Source organism: Varanus komodoensis, unplaced genomic scaffold, assembly GCF_004798865.1.
Source record: "Varanus komodoensis strain SLA01 unplaced genomic scaffold, ASM479886v1 scaffold12, whole genome shotgun sequence".
In the NCBI taxonomy this organism is placed as follows: domain Eukaryota; kingdom Metazoa; phylum Chordata; class Lepidosauria; order Squamata; family Varanidae; genus Varanus; species Varanus komodoensis.
In genome coordinates, this window is record NW_025335349.1 from 25,468,384 (window position 1) to 25,491,608 (window position 23,225).

The 23,225-nt window shown below is 50.6% G+C and overlaps 1 protein-coding gene across 11 annotated transcripts in view; it reads left to right on the top strand.

Moving 5' to 3' along the window:
- Positions 1-23,225, top strand: part of RBMS2 (RNA binding motif single stranded interacting protein 2) — a 64,592-nt gene that overhangs the window by 28,672 nt on the left and 12,695 nt on the right. For 8 of the 11 annotated variants that reach the window (XM_044421968.1, XM_044421967.1, XM_044421961.1 and 5 more), the window contains 8 exons: positions 6,414-6,613; positions 11,549-11,607; positions 12,713-12,942; positions 14,465-14,622; positions 18,383-18,462; positions 21,278-21,387; positions 21,788-21,834; positions 22,203-22,296. In XM_044421968.1, the coding sequence (XP_044277903.1) occupies positions 6,438-6,613; positions 11,549-11,607; positions 12,713-12,942; positions 14,465-14,622; positions 18,383-18,462; positions 21,278-21,387; positions 21,788-21,834; positions 22,203-22,296 (954 nt within the window). In that variant the 5' untranslated portion in view covers positions 6,414-6,437. The remainder of the gene's footprint in view (positions 1-6,413; positions 6,614-11,548; positions 11,608-12,712; positions 12,943-14,464; positions 14,623-18,382; positions 18,463-21,277; positions 21,388-21,787; positions 21,835-22,202; positions 22,297-23,225) is intronic. The other 3 variants (XM_044421962.1, XM_044421971.1, XM_044421970.1) reach the window with 3 other exon arrangements.

The following is a 23,225-nucleotide window of genomic DNA, read 5'->3' on the forward strand; positions in this document are numbered from 1 at the left end:
CCTTCCTCCTACCCCCACACCAGGAACCTTCATGCTGCTTTCTGGGTGAGCTTCCTTGCTAAAAGGAGGCAAGCTTGCTGCAGGAACGTAGGCAAGGATGCAACAGGCAGTCTTTTCTGTGGGTGAACAATTCTGTGTAGTAAATCATGCATGGATGCAGCAAACATCCTCTGTGGGTGGGCAGACTGTGCTCACAGGACTCTTTTAAGTCTTTCATTTATTTGTTTTTCATGGCACTCTAGCCTGCTCAGCACTCAGGTCTGGGAATGACTGAGACAACTCAGGTTCACCTGCCATCTCTCAGTGGCATTTTTGTGTGTTGTTGCTGAACCCAACAACAATTAACCCATAAGCAATCCAGAATCTCTGTGTTAGGATGTAATGATAACAACCCAGGAACGGGGCATTCCTGAGTTGCCCAGGAAAACAAAAGCAGGTGGGCAGGAGCCTATTTGCATGCCCTGGGCATAGTCACCAAACCAAAAACACGTAGTTTGCAATCCATGGATCGATCGATCATGTGAACCAGGTCAGAAAGTAGCTTTTAGCAGGTCTGCAATAAAACTCATTGTTCAAATCACTGGTCAGAGGTAAAATCACTGGTTTTGTTCCCCAGAAAAAGCATCCTAAAGTTGCAGTAATCTTCCTAAATTCTCCCTCAAATTTCTTCCCAGGCCATTAAGTGCTCACTTTCATGCAAAAATGTGCCATTGGTCACCCCCCCCCCCACAAAATGTTTTGTGCCACACGCACATAATTAAGATCCTCATTAGAAGGATATTCTAACTTAACTTTGGGGCTATGGCTAACTTTGTTTTTGGTGGTTTTAAGTTAGGGCAGGAGAATACTGCCATCCTGCCTACAGGTACTGTAAAATCTTGGATTCCTCCATTATTTCCTATGGAAAGCTCTCACCTCTGTCATGGGAACTTTTTTCTTTTTTTAACCTTTAATGAAACCTGAAATTCGAGGAATGTGTCTCCTCGAACTAGACAGAGCCTTCTGGGTCCGTGTGTACAGGCTTGCACAGATCCTGTGGAAGAAATAGGAGGCAGAGCCTGGTGTTTTTCAGCGGGATGGGGTGCAACAAAACCTTTCTAAATTGGTCAGGCAGGCTGTGCAGGCCATTCACTTAATTTGTAAAGCTATAAATAAGCAAGAAAGCTGACTGTGCTGGAAAAAAACCCCTTGTGCCTTGCTTTTCTAGCAACTGGCTCACAAAGTGAAAACAAAACAATACTTACCAGGATTTCCCCCCAATCAGTTGGCAAATCATGGCATAGGATAAATATATATGGATATATAAATTGAATAAAGGCATTCCAAATTAATTGTCCTCTGTGCCTACCAAGTCTAAAATAAGAGTTAGTGAGCTAGAATTGTACAGAGCTGTGAATGTGTTGATATGAATTATCCTATCCCATTTGGGCCTTGTAAGTGATAAATTATGTGGCCTGCGGTCTCCTGTTGAAGCTTAGTATGCAATACTACAATTTCTGTGAAATTCTAAGCCCGTTAATATGGAGGTGGAAAGTATCAGGCTTGTTCTGTTCTCTGGTGACTGTTATAATTGTAAACTTCTTGGGGCAGGGACTTAACCACTTGTTTTAGGTAAGGAGCCATTTGCATTGATGGTGATGGTAGCTCAAGCTTTGTTAATTTCCTTTTATCCTCAAATTCTGAAACATTTGAGACTTCAGTTTACCAACAATTTGCTTCTGGAAAAGCATTCCATTTCAGTGTATGAGGGGAACTTTCAGCCATCAATATACAGAACCAGTGCATTGTAGGGTTTATATACTGATACTCCTGAGATGGGTGAATTTAATTTGAAACTAGGGGGAGGCTAACAGTTTGCTCCTAGACCAGGGGTCAGCAACCTTTAGCACTCAAAGAGCCATTTGGACCCATTTCCCACACAAAAGAAAACACCGGGAGCCGCAAAACCCTTTTGACATCTAAACTGAAGATAACACTGCATATATCATTTTTTTACCTTAATGCTATGTATATGATTTAGCTGCAGCTCTTGTTCAGTTGCTGAAAACTGTTATTTTTCATCTTACATTGTAAATTAGTAGGACTCCTTTCATATATTTTGAATAGGAGAACAGCTTCCTGAAGAATCAAAGTCAGTGCTAAAGGACTGCATGCAATAAACAGCGAACCCCATAAGTTCGTCAGCAGTAAAAGCAAATGAATCTACCCACGTATCATTAAAAGTTTGGTTTTCTTCAGAAACTTTTCTTCAATTTATCCATGGTTGGCCTACCATATAGGCCTACCACAATCACAGATACAGGTGTGTTTAGTGACTGATTAGCAGATAAACAGTCAAGTGATGTGAACTGTGACAGGTTCCAAGTGCAGCTTTTATCATTCAGAGGAAGGAGATTACATTTGGACAAAGAGAATCTTTTCAGCAGTGTTTCTTGTAACATGAGAGCCTGCAGGAAGCTTGTTCCACTCTTTCCCTGCAATGTCACAATTTACTTGACCTGCTAGCACAGTGTTCCTGAGTGGATGCCTCATCATCACCTATTGGTATTTTGTAACTCGGAGCCTTGGTCGCAGATCAGCGGTGTGATGTGTATTTTGGGTGACAGAGCTGCAGCAGAGGGATTCAAGAGCCACGTGTGGCTCCAGAGCTGCGGGTTTTGGACCCCTGTCCTAGACCTTCCCTAAATGGCAGACAATCCTGCATTGGGTTGAGAAAAAGGCAACTTGATAATATAAATGCCTATAAACCATGGTTTGTTATTGGGCTAAAACTCTGATTTTTTTTCTCTTCCTGGTTCAAGCAGCAGGGAGAATAAGTAAGGGATGGGGCACCCTTGAGCTGCTATACCAGGGGTCCTCAAACTTTTTCACCAGGGGGCCAGTTGAAAGGTGCTGGCGGGGCGTGTGGGCTGGAAAGGTGGTGCCACATGGTGCGCAGGGGTCAATGCAGGGGTGGGAGCAGGGTGCACGGCGAGGCGTGGGCACGCACGGTGAGTGGAGGGGAGGCACGGGCAGGGGTGGGCATGCGCCACGAGGTGGGTGCACGAGGCAGCAGCTTGCTTACTTGGAGATGGTTTTCTCCAAACAAGCAAACCGCTGCCTCTCCGTGCGCGGGGCGAGATGGGCAGTGGTGGGCATGTGCGTGGGTGCAGGTGTGAAGGGTCCAAATGGGCATGGCAGACCGGATCCAGCCGCCAGGCCGTAGTTTGAGGACCCATGTGCTATACAAAGTGGAAGAAATTTGCAGGCTCACAACTGCTCAAAAACAAGCCATGTTTAACAAATCATAGTTTGTTTAGCTGTCCAAGTTGGGCCAGTAGGTGATGTGTTGTTGTGGCAAATCCTGAATACCTGTTACTTTCAGCTGCACAACTTGGACATTTAGGTTAGGGTTAGGGTTGGGTTACATTTAGGTTACAGTTTGATGAAGCCTGCAGCCAAACTGAAATCTATTCATTTCACAGTTGCCTAACTTGTTTCTAAGCACATTTTGTAATGCAAAGATGTACATCCGAAGGTTTTGGGTTATGCCTCTAGATTGTATAAATAAATAAGTGCTTTATTTAGTTGTAAACCAAGTACATTTTAACTGCTCTGGTAATACATTATTATGTGCTCCTTGTTGATTAAATATATAAAGTGCACATTTAAATCTTATATCGATCAGTTTTCCTTTGTCTTGGCAATTTTTAAATCATAGCTTGAAACATGGTTTTGAGTCAACATTGATTTTTATTAATCCATCCTGCATGATAGCCATGGTGCAAACAGTACTGAAGTGAAGTACTTTACTGCTGCATTTATTGCTGAAGTAAATATAATTTGCTTGAAAAGTTCAATGTGAGTGCACCTTAATAATAAGGGTGGTTATAAAGTGATAAAACTTTGTTTTACTATCCTTTTAGAGGACACATATTTGTGATGTGGGATTTCTGATCCTTGCTAGTGGACTTGTGTCCGCCTAATCAGAGGGTGGAGGTTGAATTTAAAAAGCAACTGCAAAAGTATCATCTCTATCCATAGTGCCAGAGTGCTGAATATGGAAAGTCCTGTCCCTGCTGGCCCCTTCCTGAGTTTCCCCTCCTCTCTGACTCTGCCGCTCCTCTTACTTTGAAGCCCCTCATGATCCCAACCCAGCCCTAGGCCTCTCCAGAGCTTTGAGCCAGGCCTGCTGAATAGCACAGCAGTTTTGCAATACAAATACTCCACCCAGAATTGTCCCAGTGGGCAGGGCAGACTCTGTGACTTCAGCGGCACTTTACAAATGAATGGTGGGAATGGGGAATCCGCTGAACAGCCAGACCCACGTGTGTCTCATCCCACACATACTCTGGAGCAGAAGAGCTTGAAACCCTCACCTCTTGCAATCACGGAACTTCAAAACTGCCCAGGCAATGGGTTAGGGTCATGCCAGAGGAATCTTGGGAAGAGGGCTGCAGTATGAAGTGTGTTTGGAATGGTAAAAACTGATGATCTTGGCTCATTCTCTCCCTGTGGGAAAGGCAAAATGGAGCATGGCTATGGATAAGGTTCCCAACAGATACATGGGCTTCTGCTCCCATGCCTTTAGCACCAGTTGTACCTAGAGGCATGATTAGCAGGTGGCAGTATTATATCGCTATCCTCTGCAGAGTATCCATTGTGTTGTCTGCCAATCAAGCTGCTGTTAAATGCACAGGAGCATGCCAAGCCATGAGTTTTTCAGGCTGGCTGGCAACTTCTAGGTAAGGAAAGTCTGGATTGTTTTTGTGCATCACCTAACTGCAAAGGATATTCCCAAACAATGACTATAACAACAGCACCCCATTTGACTCTGACGAGATCAGGACATATTTTCACTCCTAACATAGATTACTTTAGCTGTCATAGCTTTCCCCAAAGAAACATGGAAATAGTAGTTGATGGGCTAAGATACGGTTTTGGGGTTAGAGCGTTGGCTTTGGACGGTTGAGACCCAGGTTCAAATGCCCCCTTAGCTCACTGGGTGACCTTGAGCCACTGTCTTTTGAGCCTACCCTACCTGAGAGGGCTGTTGGCTGCTGTGCAGATGAAATGAATGTGGGAAGAGAAAAATTAGGTGTGCTACCTCAAGTGTCTTGGCTGTTGGGATATAAACTTAATACATGCTTGAGTAAATATCTATAATCTTCTTTCTTGGAACTAAAATTCCTGGCAAGATGACGGACTGTTAAATTTAATAGCATGAACCAACCCCAGTTTACCATCAGTAGTGTACTGGCAATTTTTAGCCAGGATTGGAGCAGTACTGCAGTGGAATAGTTGATTTCTACAGTATATTTTAGAAAAAAAATCACCAATATGATGTAGGCAAGAGTGGAGAAGTTGTGTCGCTTGGCATTGTTCATGAGCCTGGCATCATTCAATACATACCCATTGTATTCATGAAATAATTTATGAGTGGCAAGCACCCCTAAGAATGGATATACTAGGAAGAAAATCACTGTTGGGTACTGAGAGAGAGTTCCTGGAGCAAGGGCGCCTGGATCTTGCACCACATGTGAGCAACAACTGTACATTCGTTGTGCTAGGAAAAAGATTGTCTAGGAAGTCCCTGAGATGAGAATGTTCTAACCACGTTGGCTTGTGGACTGGCATGATTGTGACATCGATGGTGGCTTGACCAATGATGGCGAGGCTGTTTTCTTTTCCTTTTGATGCTATCTTCTCTGATGGTGGCAGTGTTGGGGGGCTTTTGTTACATTCAGGGGTTCAGATCCATCGGGAGGGTGGAACTTCTGATCATCCTGGATGAGGAAACCTCCTTACTTCTCCCCATCCGGGGGTTGAAGGCAATTGACCAGGGACCACTTTGGGTCAGGAAGGGCGGTATGAGGGTATTCTAGCCCTGAAAGAGGGAAAGGGCTTGAAAGGCCTTGAAAAAAATGTGGTCTAGCCACACTGATCTCACACTGACTGGATGTTTTCTTAATGTTATAAATTCCTCCAAGCCAAGGTAGGGGAAGAGAGGAAGCTGCAGTTGTCCCTGGCATCTGTGTCCAAAGGGCCTCCTTATCTGATGCTGTCCAAAAGTGGATGGATTACCTCAGAGAGCTTGTGCCAAGAGGAGACAAGGAGTCCTTCTAATTTTCATCTGCTCTGCCTCACCTCACACATCCTGCCCAAGTCCACACCATTGCAACTTGATCTCTGATATCCAGACTGACTGGTGATCAAAGTTACTAGTCATTTGGGAGAAAATTAACGGAAGGGGTGGCTCCATGTGTGCTCCACTCTTTCACCTTGCTTCTGCCATGCACTAGGAAGTCTTGCCCAACAAGTGGCGATACTGCCCTAAATAATGTTGGCTCTTTGCCTCAATGTACTTGCCTGCCTGTCCACTCCCTCCGCAGCTTTCCTAGCCCCTCACTTAGTTTTCTTTCCTTTTCATGCAGCCTTATGTCTCAGTGGCCCAGCAGATGGCACCCCCGAGTCCCAGCGGCAGCACCAACAACAGCAGCAGCAGCAGTAGCGGGCCAGGTGGCGGCGGCGGCGGTGGCGGCGGTGGAGGGGACCAGCTGAGCAAAACCAACCTGTACATCCGGGGCCTGCACCCTGGCACCACAGACCAGGATCTTGTCAAGCTGTGCCAACCGTAAGTGACCGGAACAAAAAGACATGTAAGGAGGGAGGCCCATCTTGGCCCAGGAATGAGAAGATTCCATGGCCAGTATGGTAGCTTCCAGATGTGTTGAACTGCTGTCGCTCTGATCCCCAGCCAGTACAGCCATGTTGCTTGGGGTGATACATCTAGATGGGTGCCAGATGAACCTGTTGAACACACATGCACACATATACTCTGTCCATGCCAAACAGTCCTTCCCCAGTGGGAGTCCATGGGTAGGGGTTTTCATAGAGGGCTGCAACTCTTAAGCCTCCCAAAACAATTTGCATCCAACTCAGAGACCAGCCATAAGGAATTTTCATTTATGCATATGCAGAGGCCAGGCAGCTACTGAAAAAGGAAAGTTTTTAGGGCAACATTCCCAAACCCAGTGTGCTATAAATATGTCGAACTCCAACTCCTATCACTCCCAGCCACATGCAGTCCAATGCACCTGGAAAGCTGCAGGCTGGAGAAGCACCTTCTTGGAAGACAGAAAGAAAAAAACCTTAGTCATATCCCGAGAACTGATCATTGACTTGTTAATTGGGAGAATGGATTATGCCTGCAGCAGGTTCTGGACGTTGGACTTTCAACTCTGGAAGAAAAACCCAGATCATTGAGGAAGCCTTAACTTTAGGACTGGACCAGGGCAAGCTGGGTCAGGTCAGGCTTACTCAATGGAACAATTACATTGCTGTTTTTGGAACAGTTTTGGGAGCTATAGTTTGGCTCCTGGCAGAATTCTGTTCTCCTCCCCTTGCATGCTGGCTCTTCTGGCCATTTGTTCCTCCTGCCTCTGTTCACTCTCCAGCCCCAGAGACTTCGCTGGGTGGTGGATGGGTGGGCTGCGGCTGGTGCTCTGCTTCTGCCTGTTCAGGGCCCTCGCTGTGTGCAAAGAGCCTGGGAAAGCATTGCCCCCTCCCAGCTTTCCGCATCTTTCCAGTGAGGCCTACTGCAGGCCTCTCAGTTGGTGCAAGGATGGGGAGGTGGGCACAAAGGGGCCCCAATCCAGCTATTGCCGCCCACAGTGTGAAGGCGAGCGCCGGCAAGTGCAAGGAGTGACTAGGACGAGGATCAGCCTGTGGCAGGGCACGAGTGTCACATGCACCCTGGGCCCTGCCTCTCCGTTCCCTCTCTCTTGCCCCATGATCCCTGCTGTAGGGCAGGCGTGGGGAACTTGTAGATCTCGAGATGCTTGGCCTGCATTGGCCCCAGCCAGCAGAGCTGATGGCAAGCGATGCATGAGCGTTGTGGACAAAACAGCCGGGGGGGCACGAGTCGCCCCCTCCACCCTACGGGAAGTCAGCACCCCACACAAAGCTGCAGCCGTTCTAGCCTCGCACTGTCTCCCCGGGCCCAGGTGCTCCACCGAGGGACCTTGCGGGTCTCGGGAGTCCTCTCCCACCTCCACCTGAAGGCAGCCTTCCCCAACCTGGTGGTCTGCAGACATGCTGGACCCCAGTTCCCACAGCTGCCTGATGGCTGATGGGAGTTTAGTCCAGCACATCTGGAAGCCCCCAGGTGGAGGAAGGCTGTTCTAATACGGTTGCTGTGCTTGGTGCAGTTTCCTGGGGCATCCCCTTGATCTTGTGAGTGACCCAGAGGTGATGTGATCTTGGCCGAACCCCGAGCAGAGAGTCCTGACGCAGAATGCTGGGAGGAAAAGTTTTTTTGGAGCTACTCATTCGCTGAATACAGGCCTGTGCACACAGGCCTGCCACCATGTATTTAGGTAGGGACAGCTGAGTGTTTATGTTCCCTGCTCTGTTTGCCCGAGCCCACGTCTCCAGTCCTTGTGCTGAGACTGAGCCAGGCTATATAGTGGTTAAGGCTCGAAGGCCAGGAGGGGATGGGCGGGCGGGCGGGCAAGCAAGCAAGTGGCGGCAGTGCGGGGGGGCCTGTTCCTCGCTTACCTCAGCTCACCCCAGCCTGGAATGCTGGATCCGGCCCCAAAGCCGCACTTGACAAACACGCCTGCTTCAAAACCAGGAATCTGCTGGGATTCCTGAGCGGGAGGGAAGGGATCACAGGCGGGAGCTGCAAGCTGCTATGAGCCAGGGGGAAGGGAGGGGGAGGACGGATGGGCCTGGAAGTTTAACACAAAACTGTCAGGGCCTGGGTGCTGGGAATTCTGGGTTGCATTCCTGATTTTGCCCCCGTCTCGCAACATTTGCGTTCTCTGCCCGACTCTGTCTCAGTTCCCACATCTGCAGAGCAGTAGGCCTCCCCCCTCCCCGCCACTCCTGGAGCCGAAGAGCGCCTCGCCACCACCGCAGAGCTATCCATCCCACTCTGAAGCCCTGCAGCTGGACTCCCCTGAGCCCTGGCCGGGAGGCGCCAAAACTTGGCTGTTCTTGGCGCCAGTCGGATTTCCTGGGCTTGTTCTTCCCTGGGCAGGAAATCCTGCTTGGGGTGAGCAGGAAGCCGTGGGGGTGGGGTTGGAGGGCAGCTGGGATGGACTCTTGCTGGGCTTCGCAGTGGGGAAGGGAAGGGAGTCAGACTCCGCTGGCAGTTCCTAAAAGGAGGATTTGCTTTCAGTGGTTTGGGTTCACATGGACTCCCTTGATGGAAGAGATTACGGGGACGATCCTGTGCTTCCCTGCTAAGGAAGGCAGCCTGTCAAAATTGGTTGCAATTACTGCTGAATAAGCAAAACATTGGTTTGTGCTCCTTCTATGCACACAAAAGTTTGGAAGGAGAAGGGGTGAAGGGTTCAAAACCCCTTGAAGCATAAGAGGCAGTCCTAGCACAGTAGTTCAGAACCCTCACAGCAAATTGTAACTCTTCCAGGGCCTCTTTCCCCCTTGTCTCAGAGCATGCTGGGATAATGAATACCTAGTTAAGGGGCTTTTAGGGTTCTGAACTTGTGCTTCCCAGAATTTTAATGTAGATTACTATATAGGAAGCTTGCTTCTTTGAAGTAGATATTTCCAAGCTCTGTCATCCAAGCCTGTTTGTCTTACATGGCTGTGAGAATATTATGCAAAGTGAAATTTAAAATCCTGTTGAGAAATTAAAAAGGCTTCCCCCAGAAAGCCAAATTCTAAAATCTGAATTCTGAAGATTTGCATATCCTAATTACTTTACACAGTTTATTCCCCTTTTGTAAACCACAGAGAGGAACGTGGAATAATACAGAACACTGATGCCCAGACAAGTCTGTTCTCTGAAATCTCTCTAAGCCAACCCCCCTCTGTCCCCAGTTTGGTGCCCTCTACAGGTTTTGCACCAACTTTCACCCGCCCCAGCCGGTGTGGTAAATGATCAGGAATGCTGACAGTCGGCATTTCAAAATATTTGGAGGACACCAGGTTGTGGATGGATGCTCCAAATACTGCTTGCACATTTTGTAATATGTAGTCATAAGGATTAAGATCTTGCTCTTCCCTCTACCCGCCCCCTTCTTGTGGGAATGGGGGTTGAAACTCAGATCTTTCAGAATACTTTATCGGGTGTTTAATTCCACCTGTGCACAATACATGCCACCTTTGTTCTTTTAATTTACTATGAGTAAATTATTGCATTTCTATCACACATTTAACTTCTTGCAAGGAACGTGGTGGTCCTCCTGGTTTTGTACTTCTCGGTGCCATTTTGTTCGCAGTGAATGGCTGTGGCGTTCTAAGGGCAGCTTCCTGTACGGAAATGCCCAGGGACACACGTGCTTATGTGTTGGGGTGCCATTGCTGCCTGTGTTTCCTTGGCACACGCCAGCCACATATTTGCAGGCTTTAAATGTCATGTGTGCTCTCTGGAAGAACTGCGATCAGTCAGCAGCAAAGTCAGTCGTTCGTTATATAAAGTGGTAATTGGCCTACAGTATGAGCTTTTGTCCTGGAACTAGGGCAGGGATGTTGAACCTGTTGCATTCAGCCGTGGGGCTAAATTACATTTTGGGGGGGGAGTAATGGGGGAGCACATTCCAGTGGAGGGTGGAGCTGAAAGCAAAAGGGGCAGGGTCAAATATATCAGCCCTTTCTCTTAAGCTTAAACCTCCTACTGCCAGTAGTTAAGCCTTAGAAGAAGGGTTTCTGCCATGTAAAATGGGAGTACAGTCACAGAAAAGCTGGGAAGCTATCAAAGGAAACTGGTTAGAGGAAAAATGTAGGGCCCGGGGAATAAGGCATGGCCATCTGGGATACTATGGAGGCTCAAACTGGGACTGCAGATGGGTCAGATCCAACTCCAGGCCAGGGGTTCTGCAAACCTGACCTAAATTTCCTTAGGAGGGCTGCTGTGCCTCAACAGACAGAGATGTGGAGATAGCCCTATAGAGAAATGTCTTCTTAAGGTTTCTGAAGTAGGGTATAAGGCAGGTGTAGCCCACCTGTTTGGCTTGGTGGATGTGCTTGTCACTTGCAGGGTGGGGGCAAGGGCATATTTGTCTTGCAGACTCTGGGGATTACCTCTTGCCTCCCCTCCTCCTTCTCTCTGCTCAGGCAGCTTCTCTGCTGCCTTGCTTTCCACTGTCACTGTCCTTTCACACACTGCCCACCTCTGCATCGGCCCCTGCCTCTGCCTTCTGTGGCACTCACTCAGCAGTGAGGAGATGGGAAGGAGGCAGTTTGGGAGCTACCCCCCGATCTGCCATGGTCCTACTTCCTGGCTGCTGAGTGTGGCCAGTGGCAGGAGGGACAATGAGATGAGGGGGGTCTGGCAGGTGCACTCTTGGGTCTTGGCAGTCAGGGCTGCGGGATTCCAGCAGAGGGGCCTCCAGGGAGCTGGAGCTCTAGTCAGGCTTGAGGCCTGGCACTGCCATTTTAGAAATTCAGCACTCTCTGAGGAGATGCATCCCCTTGGGATTATGCATACCTGCCTGGCAGAGAACAAGCCTCTGGCACCTCTGGCACGCCTCAGGATGACAGTTACTATAGGAACTGTGCTAATTTGATATTTTGCTTTGTACCTTTTCTATACCCCTAGGTATGGCAAAATTGTCTCCACCAAGGCCATTCTGGACAAAACGACCAACAAATGCAAAGGTAGGCGCACCCGGCTTCCACTGTTGGCTCTTGTGAGGGGAGTACCATGTAGTAACAGAAGAGGGGTGAGCTTGCCAGGGTAGTATCAGAGCTGGGGCACCAAGGTGATGCTTGTGGGTCTGCTGGGGGAACCCTGGCAGCCGCAGTCTTCCACTGCCCCCCCTTCCCGCATGCCGTGGGCCCAGGATGAGGCCCCTCCCTGCCAAAAGAACCCCTTCCTTCCCAGGTTTGTGGCACTGGGATCTCATGGGCTTGTCAACTCCAGAAATGCGCAGGGCGGGGGAGAGGCAGCGCTGGCTCCCAGAGCTGTGTTGCCAGACAGAGGAGGCCGGTCCTGCCTGGGGGGTGGGGATGGGTTATCTGCGTGGGAGGGCGGTGTCAGCGGGGCGGCAGTGGGCTGAGCTGCATTCCTCTCATGCCAGACATTGCTGGGGGGAGGGGGAGGCGCATCCACTCCGAGTGGCGGCTTGCAGGGAGAGGGGGGATCGGATCCTTCCCTCTGCAGCCTTTATGACCTGCAGATGAGACCGATCCTGCCTTCCCTGATGAGCTGCAGGCTGACGCTGCAGACCTCCTCCGGAGATGATTGGCCTGCAGCTGCGGTGTGGCACCATGGTCAGAGTCTTGGGCTGCAACTCAGGAGAGCCGGGCTCTAGTTCCCCACTCAGCCATGAAGCCCAATGACTTTGGGCCAGTTGCTGGCTCTCAGCCTAATCTACATGCCAGGGTTGCTGTGAGGACAGAATTGGGGGAGGTTAGGAACTCTGCTTTGAGTTCCCCGAGAAAGGAACAAAGCGTGGGCTAGCATGCAATAAGATATAAAAATGTTCCCGTCATCCCTCATTGCTGTGCATGCTGGCTCATGCTGATGGGTGTCTGGAGGGTCACAGGTTCCCTCGTCCTGTTGTAGGAAATGGAAACCAGGGAGTGGGTGTGTGGAATGAGAGTGATGTGGTGCTTCTGCCATAGAATGGGCTCAGGACGGTGTGCCAACCTGCAGAAAGCAAAGTGTGGTTTATACAAAAGGGCCCCTGAATAAGCAGTTGAATAGAAGAAGGATCGCTGCGGTCTGTCCACTCTTGCTTTCATCTCCTTAATCCTACAGGCTATGGCTTTGTGGATTTTGACAGCCCCACGGCGGCGCAGAAGGCAGTGACTGCACTCAAAGCCAGTGGGGTCCAGGCCCAGATGGCCAAGGTAAGACTTGGACCCCAGCTGCTGTGTGGAGAAAAGGAGGGAGGCCGCACCTTGCTTCAGCAACCCAGTGAGGACCAGCTGTATGAGAAATCCCAAGCAACCAACCCGCGGGGTTCCCTGCAGTTTCTCCCAGCTCAGGCAAGGCCTTTCCAGAAGCCAGTTTGCAAGTACATTTCCATGCCCTTTCTACGTTGCAGTGTGCCAGGGGAGCCACTTTCCGTGGACCCATTCCCTCCACAGCAGTGCTGTTATGCTTAAAAGGGCTGCCCTGAAAACTCAAAATCCAGGGCTGGTGGGATTGTCCTTATTCTCTTGCAGGGCCCAATGCATATTGCTAAGGACTTTTTCTGCAAAGCACTGAGTTGCACTCCTAGCTCCTTCTGGGTTCAGGAGAACATTTTGCCCCAAGCATTGCAAGGACCGCAGGCCATATTCTGACGTGTCCAGGACTGTATGGGAAGCAGACCTGGGCCATGAATCTGGCCTCCCTTGGGAACATGAGACGCTGCCCGGAATCAGCTCAGGTGAATTGTCCATCTGGTCCTGCACTGCTTACCAAGGCTGCAAGTGGCTCTCATGCTCTGAGGCACAATAGGGTCTTTCCAAGCACCTGCGACAGAACCTATTTCAACCTGAGTACAAAGAGGGCGTGTGCCTGCTCTTTGGCATACATCTGTTGTTTGCTTCTCAAATCCAAGGCCTTAACCCTACTCAGGCTTCGGATGGTTTAATCTCTGTATAGTCCCCCTTTCCCCTCCAGCAGGAAGAGCCCCCCACCCCTCTCCCAGGACTCAGACCAGCAGCTGCACGGGGAATAGCATGCTGCTGCAGGATCAGGCCCCTGCACCTGGGAAGAGGCTGCTGCTACTGCTGCTACTCTCCGTAGGCCTGTCAGCTGCTTCGCGCTCCACATTTCCACACAGCAAACCTGGGCGAATGCTCCGTTCCGCTGCTCTGTCCCTCAGTTTACACAGCAGTGTGTGCATGTGTGTGTGTTTGTATCTTTAAACCTCTGTGCATAGGTATTTGGGGACCCTGGCACATCTGGGGGCGGATCCTGTCCTTGGTTCTGCCGTCCTTGGTTTTACCTCCCTCCTGCAGAACTCTGTGCACCCTCCAGATCTGCTCCAGAGGATGCGGGATCCTCCGGGGCACATCCAAACAGTGTGCAGGGGCTGCAGGGGAAGAAAGAGCACACAGAAGTGCTGCTCCACAAAGCAGCATCCTTCTGCTGACAGAGCCAAAGGTCTGTATCAGGTCTGTGGTATATGCACATGCAGAAGTACATGTGTCACCACCCAGCGTACTTCTGGGAAAAGCTGATCTAGTGCCTGCGGCAAATGTATGTGCTGTACGCGGCCTACATTTTTACTGCATCTGCTGCCAATTTTGCTTTCCCAACCCTTGAGTCCTTCCGGTCCTCGTAAACCCCAAGGAACAGGTGCAGCTAGGCTTGCCCAGACCACAACCTGGGATCGTGGGCTGCGTCCTGTGCTCTGTGTGCTGCTTACGTGTTGGGAGTGCTGAGGCTGGGAAGCGGCAAGTGTCGCATGCCCAGGCAGCTGAAGCGGTGCAGAGAAGGGGCATTCCGAAAGGGATCCATCCCCAGGGGTGGGATGGACTATTAGCGAGCAGCTGCCTGACTTCTTTGTTTCCATAGCAACAGGAGCAGGATCCCACCAACCTCTACCTGTCAAACCTGCCTTTGGGCATGGACGAGGCTGAGCTGGAGTCGATGCTGAAGCCATTCGGACAAGTCATCTCCACACGCATCCTGCGCGATGCCAGCGGCACCAGCCGGGGAGTCGGCTTTGCCAGGTCAGGAAGTGCGGGCAAGGCAGGACGGGCACCTGTATTCCGTGACACGCTCCTTTGTGCTCAGGCTGTTGCCACAGCGGTGGCAGCTTGCACGGATATGCCTTTCTAAGGCAGGCGGGTCTGTGCGCTCCTCATACGGACAAGCATGCACTTGCCTGGTATTATGGTCCTGCAGAGACATGGAGACTGTTGTCCACCTGGAAACCAACACCTCCCACCCCGCCTGCCATGAACAGGCTTCTTCATCGGCACTCCTTTGTCCGAGCATCTGGTTCTTCAGGAGCACTTGCACAGAGCTCACTTGGCAAATGCTCCCTTATACATGGGAAAGTTGCAAATATGCCAAGCATTTGCAGATATTCCCCATTCGTGTGGGGGTTGGGGGCAGGGGGAGTTTGCATTTCCATTTATACCCTGTTCTGCTCCAAGGATTTAGTGGACCACAGGTAGTTCTGAACCAGAAAACTGGACTTGCTGCAGTTCTCTTTCACCTCTGAGTTCATTGCTTAGAGCTGGTCTAGACATTGCATTCAGCAAAGCACTTGACATCCTGGGCCATGGAGTCTGACCCCCAGCTCCAGCCAGCTCCACCCATGTAAACCCCAACATGTGGTTGTCCAATCTTTCCTGGAACACCCTCACTGATGGGGCCTCCACCACCTTCTTGGAAGCCCGTTCCATATCCTAGAGGTCCTAACCGCCAGGAAGTACTTCCTGACATCCATCCTGAAGCCCTGCTCCTTGAGCTTTGTCCCATTGGAATGCGTCCTGCCCTCCACTGCAGGGAAGGACAGGTCATGGCCCTCCTCCACATGACTTCCCCTCACATACCTATAAGTCACTGGAAGATTCGCTCAGAGTCTCTCCTCTTCTCCAGGCTGAAAAGGCCCAGTCCCTCTCTCTCCTCATATGTCATCCCTCCCAACCCGGCTACCATTCTGCACTGAACCGATTCTAACTTACCTATGTCTCTCCTTTAATGTGGAGCCCAGTACAGGACACTGCACTTCAGTTGTGGGCTCACCAGAGTCGTGTAGAACTGTATCAACACCTCCCTAGATCTGGAAGTCACGCTTCTGGCTATACATCCAAGGGTGGCATTTGCCTTCATAGTCGCTGTGTCACACTGCTTGGCTCATGTTTAGCCTGCTGTCAACTGTTTACTAGTAATAGTTTATTAACTGCAAGCCTCTCAAAAGACGAACCCATTGTTTGTTGCTGGGTTGCTTAAACCACATTTCTGTTTCAATAACTCCAGGTTATTTAGACCATGCATTGTTGCTATGTAAGAATCCACAGCTGTGGGCTGTTTTTGCCTGGCTACAGTTGTCATGGGCGAGAAGCCATTAAATGTGTCAGCATAGCAAAGACATACAGGGAGGAAAGTAGGCAAAGGTGGAGGGAAACACACAACCCAAGCATGAAGCAAGCGGACGGGCTTGTTCCCTTGTGTAGCGGAGAAGCTCAGAGAGAGCAAAACCCCCAGGTTAGCCTCGGGGTAAATAAGGCATGAGTTGCCATGTGCAAATTCGATCAAGCTGCAAGGGGCCATTGCACTATGGGTCTTCCTGCCTTGCCCTGTCCCCTGCCAGCATTCCTCCTCAGTGGCTCTTGGCAGGCGTTCCGGATGGGGAAATTCCCATAGTGAGTTGCAGTAAACTTTGGCGTTCCTGTGGGGCTGATTGCGTCTGGACAGGCTCTCAGGGAGACTGGTTGGCACGGGCACGGAACGGGGAGGCTTGTGATTAGACGCTTGCCTCCAGCATGGAGAAAATCTGCCCTCAATGAGGCAAGGCCAAAGGTCCAACTAAGCCAAAGATTTGGGGCAAAGTTAGCGAGCGTCGGCTAAGCCTGTGGGTAGGGATGCTGACTGACTCTTGGGAGCTTGGTCTTAAGCGGCACAAAGGTGGTGGGGCGGCGAGAGCAGGGGCTGGACCTGGACCTGGGATACGCGGATTCCTTCCCTACGGACCTGCAAGCTCTCTGCCAGTTATTTGCCAGAGGGTAGAAGCACTTTGGGCCGTGCGTACCCTGAGGCCAGGATGGTCCTGGGCTGCTCAGAAACCCTGGGTGGGCCAGTAGGTCAGTTCCACAGTCTCCTCTTTTGTGTGCCGAGGCCGCTGAGTCCTCCTCTAATCCTGTCCTGCACTGCCCCCTGCTGGTCCCCCTTTTCCACCAGACAAGCCTTTTCTCTGCTTGCTTTCTCTCATTGCCAACAATTGCATTGTTGTGAAAGAAACTATCACTCAAGCCTCTCCATGTGAAAATGAGAAATCCTAGGAAAAAATAAAGAGTTTCAGCCAACATACTAAGCCTTAACCTGTTTCAGAGTCTCAGGATGGGAAATTCTACATGTAATACAAAGTTTAACATTTCTATACAAAAACATGGACCAAAAAAAAATTCTAACATGATTATTCAGCCATAGCTGAGTTCAGCTCATTTAAAAAATAACAGCCTTCCCTTTTCCATAACAGCATAACTGTTCCAAGAAGTTGCTTGGCAAAAACTGAACAGGATTTCTAACAGTGTGATCTAAAATATACTTGCTTTGTTGTTTTAGTTAACATTCGAGTAGTATTTTAATACTGTATTTAAATATGTTTTTTTACATTGTGTATGAACCACTTGGAGACTTTTCATATTAAGCAGTATATAAATGCAGTTTACAAATCAATAAGGGAAACTTGGTCTGTAGCATACCCTAAAATACAATTTATAACAACAGGTTAACAGAGCCTCTTTAATTGTTGCTCCATAGTAGCTGCTGCCACTGGACTCTATTGCTCCTGAAGGAATAGGAGAGAATTAGGAGAAATAATTTATCAGATGGTGGTGACTCACATCCTCCCCCATTCACCCAAGCCACTAGTCCTCATGCCCCACACCTCTACCTGCTGCAGCTGTCAGTTATGCTTCCTGCAGCACTGTGGGCCTCTATCTAAGTAGCTCTTTGAAGCTAGCAGGTCTTGGGTGCAGTCATCATGGCGCAGCAGTATGCAAACTCTGGCCTGTGTTGTGGCAGCTCTTCCTTGCACTGGAATGGGGGCAACTGATTGTTTGGGGATGAGGACTAGTAGCCACAGGAGAATTTAGGTGAATGCTAAATTGTGAAACCAAAATGGATCAGCTGCACTTTCTGTCTTCCAGGGCTGATGTTAAATTCCACACTCATGGATTCAGATTTAAGGTCACCCCATGGAAATGTGACTTGAGAATCAGCTATCTCTGTAACTTTTCCACCTGGAATTTGTGAGCAGGGTCTTGTGGAGTCCTGTTCATGGGATGAGTTTGAGGAGAGTCACATGGGCAGATGATTTCTAATAACTTCTCTAAATAAACATGGCCCAAGAATAACTTTCCAGTTGTATTTCCTTGAGTGCAAGAAAGAGTTTGAGATGTTCTCAGTGTTCTGCCTAGATTTGCCACCACCTATGCAACCCTAGCAGGGCTTCTGTCCCTAACAATCAGAAATGGAAGAAATGGCGCTTTTTCAGCCATGCACCTCCTTGCTGCATCTGTTGCATTCTTCCTTGTTTCCCAAGCATTATAAGCACAGAAACCATACCAGGAGGAAGAGGAGGCATTCCTCAGTCCATGCTGTGTACAGCAGCCTCTCTTCCTACACGTTCTGTAGGAGGCTTGGGGTGGTTTGTCTGTAGCCTTGCTCTATAACCAGCCCTCTCTCCCCACTGCATGCAAAGGGCCGGTCCCCTCCCCATTCCAGCTGTGCTGACTCCTGCTTCTCTCTTCTTCCCAGGATGGAGTCTACAGAAAAGTGCGAAGCCATCATCACACACTTCAACGGCAAATATATCAAGACGCCCCCCGGGGTCCCAGGTGAGCAGCGCAGTGGTGGCAGTGATTCCTGCGGGAGCACAGTGAGAGCAGGACACATGGGCTGCACTGGCTGGGAGCTTCAAGCGGGGCTAGGGAGTCTGTTTCCACATGCGCTGAGCTGCGCAGAGCGGAACAGAACAGAGCAGCCGTGCGTTTCCCACACTGCCTCACCGTAGAGTGTAGGTGGGAAACGGCATGCTTGGCTTTTCTCCCGCAAAAGACTCCAGACCAGAGGACTGCTGTTCTTGGGCAGAATCAGAATGAGGCCGAGAAATGAAGGAATACACCCTGGTGACAGCCATTATTTATTTATTTATTTATTTATTAAAACATTTCTATGCCCCCCTTGCCAAGGCCTCGGGGCGGCTTACAACATTGAATACAAAATACATTAAAACAATGACAATTAAAATATATACAGTAAAATAAAATAAGCCGCCCTGGCCGAATAAAATTCAATAATATTAACATTTAAAATGCTGCATAAATAAAAAGGTCTTCGCCTGGCGCCGAAAAACAAATATGCTTGCTAGTTGGTGTGCCTTCTCTCTTACCACCCTCAAATACTGTCTTTTAAAACAATACCATGTGTGAGTTGGTGAAGGGAGCTGGACCTTCCCTGCCATGGCCACCCGGGTCCCCACTCCACCCTTTCCTTGCTGTGCTCTCCTGTTTCAGGCACTCGCATTTCCAGCCCGCCTCCTTTCTGGCTCTCTTTACCAGCTGGCCTGGGAGACAGAGTGGCTGGGTTTGGACCATCAATGGGAAAGCCGCGGTGGTTTCTTTCCCCTATCCCTGCACATGCCACGTGATTTCCTTGTGATCTGCCTGCGTGACTTCCCGTGTCATTCGTACCTGGTGAAGTGTGTGGTGGAGGGATGGCTTTGAAACCTCTCTGGACCCTGCAAGCCACCAATCCTAGGGTGGTTTTGAAGCCACCCTTTTTGCTCAGCTCTCCAGGTTCGGATGTTGCAGGAAGCCAGGCACTCCATGGGTCATTAAGCAAATTGCACAGCTTGCCTCTGTCCTGCACGAGGGCAGGGAAAAGAAGCCACAAAGGTTCCTTTCCCTGCTGATCATCTGAAGCCCACCAGTGATGATGTTCACAGAACATGAGAAGGCCTCGTGGCTTAGAAAACAGGGATGCCTTGCTGTTTTGCTTGAACCAACCCACCTTGCTGCTGGGTTCATGCATATTGGGGGTGGGTGGAGAAATTAAGGAGGGGGAGACTGCAGGTTTTGCTCTCAGCTTAATACCACCCACTCTGTTATATCCATGAATGAGGCTTAGGACCTCCATGTAGAGATGAGAAGGTGTGGGACAACCCAGAATGGATGAGGGGAAAGTAGTGCTCCTCAAAATGTTCTAAAAATTCCCAGTTTTCTTCTTCTGTCCCTCCCACAAATCCCCATTCTTCTCCCATGTTTAACCTAGACCTTTGCATCTCTAACCCCATCCTGTCTAGTCTGGTCCCATGTCCATGTCCTGGCATGTGTTTTTAATATGCATTTCTTTCATGGAGAGTGTTTACTCCCTTCCCCCCACCTCACACATACACCCTGCAGCCCAAGTTGATGCAGTTTCAGATAAGCTGCCATGTGTTGTTGTTTCACATGCACTGGCCAGCTAGCCTGCTGGCAGAGGGCCCAGCGAGGGCAGCCCAAACCAGTCTGAATCTGGACAAATTGTACAAAAGGACTGGCATGACAGGGGGACGGTGTAAGATACATATTTTCTACCACATATGGGAGAGAAGGGGCATTTGTTACCCATTCCCAGGGAGCACTAATCATGGTGAGAAGAGAAAGCAGAATGGCACGCAAGCCTGAAGGTGTGGTTCCGAAATGGTCGCTATTCTTCGCTTGGGCATCCCATGCATGCAGATATGAGTTGCTCCATGATGAAAGTTTTCTAGATGTGGCCCTGGGGTTCGTTAGCATGGCAGTCTAATGCTGGAAGTGCTGATATGGCAGGAGGCCCTTTGCAGGAGAGATCTGGGCAGTGGTGGGCCGCTTGGGTGGATGGTCAGGGCCACATGTGAAGCGGGGGCATAGGAGGGCACCTGCCAAGAGTCCTTGGGAGCAGTGCCTCCCCCTGCTCAGTACTGCCACCTTCTGGCCCGCCTGCCCATTGCTTTGGCATAGCCAGAGGAGGTGGTGAAAAGAAAGAGCAGCAGGTGCTGCAGCCCCCTTTCTCCCTGCTCGAAGCCCGTCAAGAGGCAAGAAAAGGACTGAGGGCCGAGAGCGGCTGGGATGATGGCTGTGAGAACGTGGCCTCGCTGCGGGAGGGGCCCCGGGGGGGGGTGCCTTGCCCAGGCACCCTCTGCAGCCTGGAGCTGGTTCCTGCCTCATGGGCCAGGCATAGTAACACCCCAGATGCTAACCCCCTCTTCTGCTTAAACCCAGACATGGGTGGTGCATTCAACAGACCCTTAGCAATGGCCAGGGGTCCAATTTTGTGTGGGGCATGTGGGGTGGGTGGGGTGAAGCCACTTCCCCCAGGAGCCTAAGGAGGCATATAGGAACAAGTGCCCGAGTCATACAGGCTGCACAGCTTCTTTGGACCTCCCCGTTGTCAGGGCTGAGGCTACTGGCCCAGCTTTCTGGCCTTGCCTGGGGGGTGAGGGCCAACGAGGATCAGAGTGTGGGTTTTGCTGGAGGTGGAATCCGAGGACTCTGTGCAGACGTGGCTTTTCAGTTGGGGCTGAAGTGCACTGGCAGCGCTATGGGACTGAGGAATGCTGGCAGAGCCGCGAACACCCCCAGTCTGGAGCAAGGAGGGATCTCAGCGCTGCCCTGTGTTCCCTTTCTGCAGCTCCTCCGGATCCGTTGCTTTGCAAATTTGCCGACGGTGGCCAGAAGAAGCGCCAGAATCAGGGCAAATATGTGCAGAATGGCCGAGCCTGGCCACGGGAAAGTGACACGGTAAGTGGGGCGGGGATAGGCAGTAGAAAAAGGGGAGGGGGAGTGCCTGCAGCAGTTGGGGGTCAGCCCCTCTGCCATGTGCCAGCAAACCTCCGATTCCAGCCTTTTCTGTTTGCATGGAATGACCCAGAGGCAAAGACTGCGGGGACGCTTGTGTGCCTGGCAAGGTACTTTATGTAGCTGTGGGGCAGCCACAGGTCATCTGGGCCTAGATTAGACCTCAGAGGCTCTCTTTCAGGGCTTGACCTGCTGCCCCACTTTGCCCGAACTGAAGGCCCAGTCTCTCTGCTGACTAGGGTGAGATTGTGGCTTGTTCCCTAAGGAGGCTGGGATCCTGGCATGTCAAGAGAGCAAAGGGAAATCTGGGACCTTATTTGGATTCTCTGATGTTTCCTTGCAGGGTGGGATGACCTTGACCTATGACCCCACAACAGCGCTACAAAATGGGTATGTCTTTTCCTTCCCTTGCCCCTTCACATCTTTATGAAGATCATTTCGGTAGATGGACCTGCCACAGTCCGCAAGGGACCCAGCGGAATAGCACCGGAATGCAAACCTGTGGGGAGAGTGTCCACTCCGCCCTTTCTACGGGCCCTGCCGGACGGAAGGGTCCTAGTGCACTGGGCAGCTCTCCATCTTTTCTTGCCTCATGGATATTCTGCAGCTGGAAAAATGAAGGCAGATGTAGTGGGGAAATGCAAGGGGTGTGGCGGGTGGGAGACAACGACACCTGTGCCTGGGCAGGGTGACGGCACCAGACAGCATCCTTATGCTTGGTGCGAGCTTATCTCTCTTTCTCCCCACAACCTCTGCAGGTTCTATACAACACCCTACAGCCTGGCCCCTAACAGGATGATTGCCCAGACTGCGCTGTCTCCTTACCTCCCATCACCGGTTTCCTCTTACCAGGTGCGTGACCTGCACACGCTCACGGTATTGGTGCAGCAGGCCGACCGAGGCCTTTTGTCCCCAAGTGTGGCAGAATCGGGGAAATGGCCGCAGGGGGAGTCTCTCTCCGCCCAAGAGCTGCATTCCGCCTTGGATTTGCCCTCGGGGCACATTCCGGCACTGGGTGAGGCCCCAGCAGAAGAGGTGGGCAAATGTACTCACATGCGGTAGCACTGCTCCTTTCCTGTCAGCCCCCGAGCCTCGGGAGACCTTTTCGAATGGACAGACAGCTCTGCAAAAGCCAGGAGCTGCCAAATGGCTGGCAGTCGGAGGACCGAGCGAGCATGTTAGTGGCAGATGCTTCGGCTCAAACACAAGTCTTTCCTAGTTATGTGGAAGGTTATAAGAGCAGAAGGGCTTGCCGGAGCTCTTCCCCCACCTCTGGCCTCCTTGCTCTCTCCTTGGATACTTTGCCCTTTGGCTGACCTCTGATACCTGAAGTGAGTTGAGCTGAGGTCATGGGGAAGCTCTGGCACCTGAAGTGGTCGGCCACAGGTTGTGGGGAGGTTCAGCCACCTTCAGCCCCTCCTCCCTTTGACTCTAAGAGCAGGACCCCCTCGCCCTGGCTTTAGTTGTGATCACAGAAGAGCTGGGCTTGAACCGGCCTTCCCCAACCTGGGCCCTTCCAAATGTGTTGAACTGCACCTTTAACCTGGAAGGATCTGGACTGGGGAAGGCTCAGTGAACCGGATGGTTCTGCTGGTGTCATGTGCAACCCGGGCCCCAGAGTGTGAGCCATGAGCTGGAAAGTCTAGAGTGGGCTCTCGCTCGCTCTGTGGCCTTAGTCAAGCAAGTACACCCTGCCCTTCCCTATCAGTGATATGGCAGTAATAACCCTGGACTGACTGCTGTTCCATTTCTGGACTATTTTAAGAACTGCTCTGAAAATG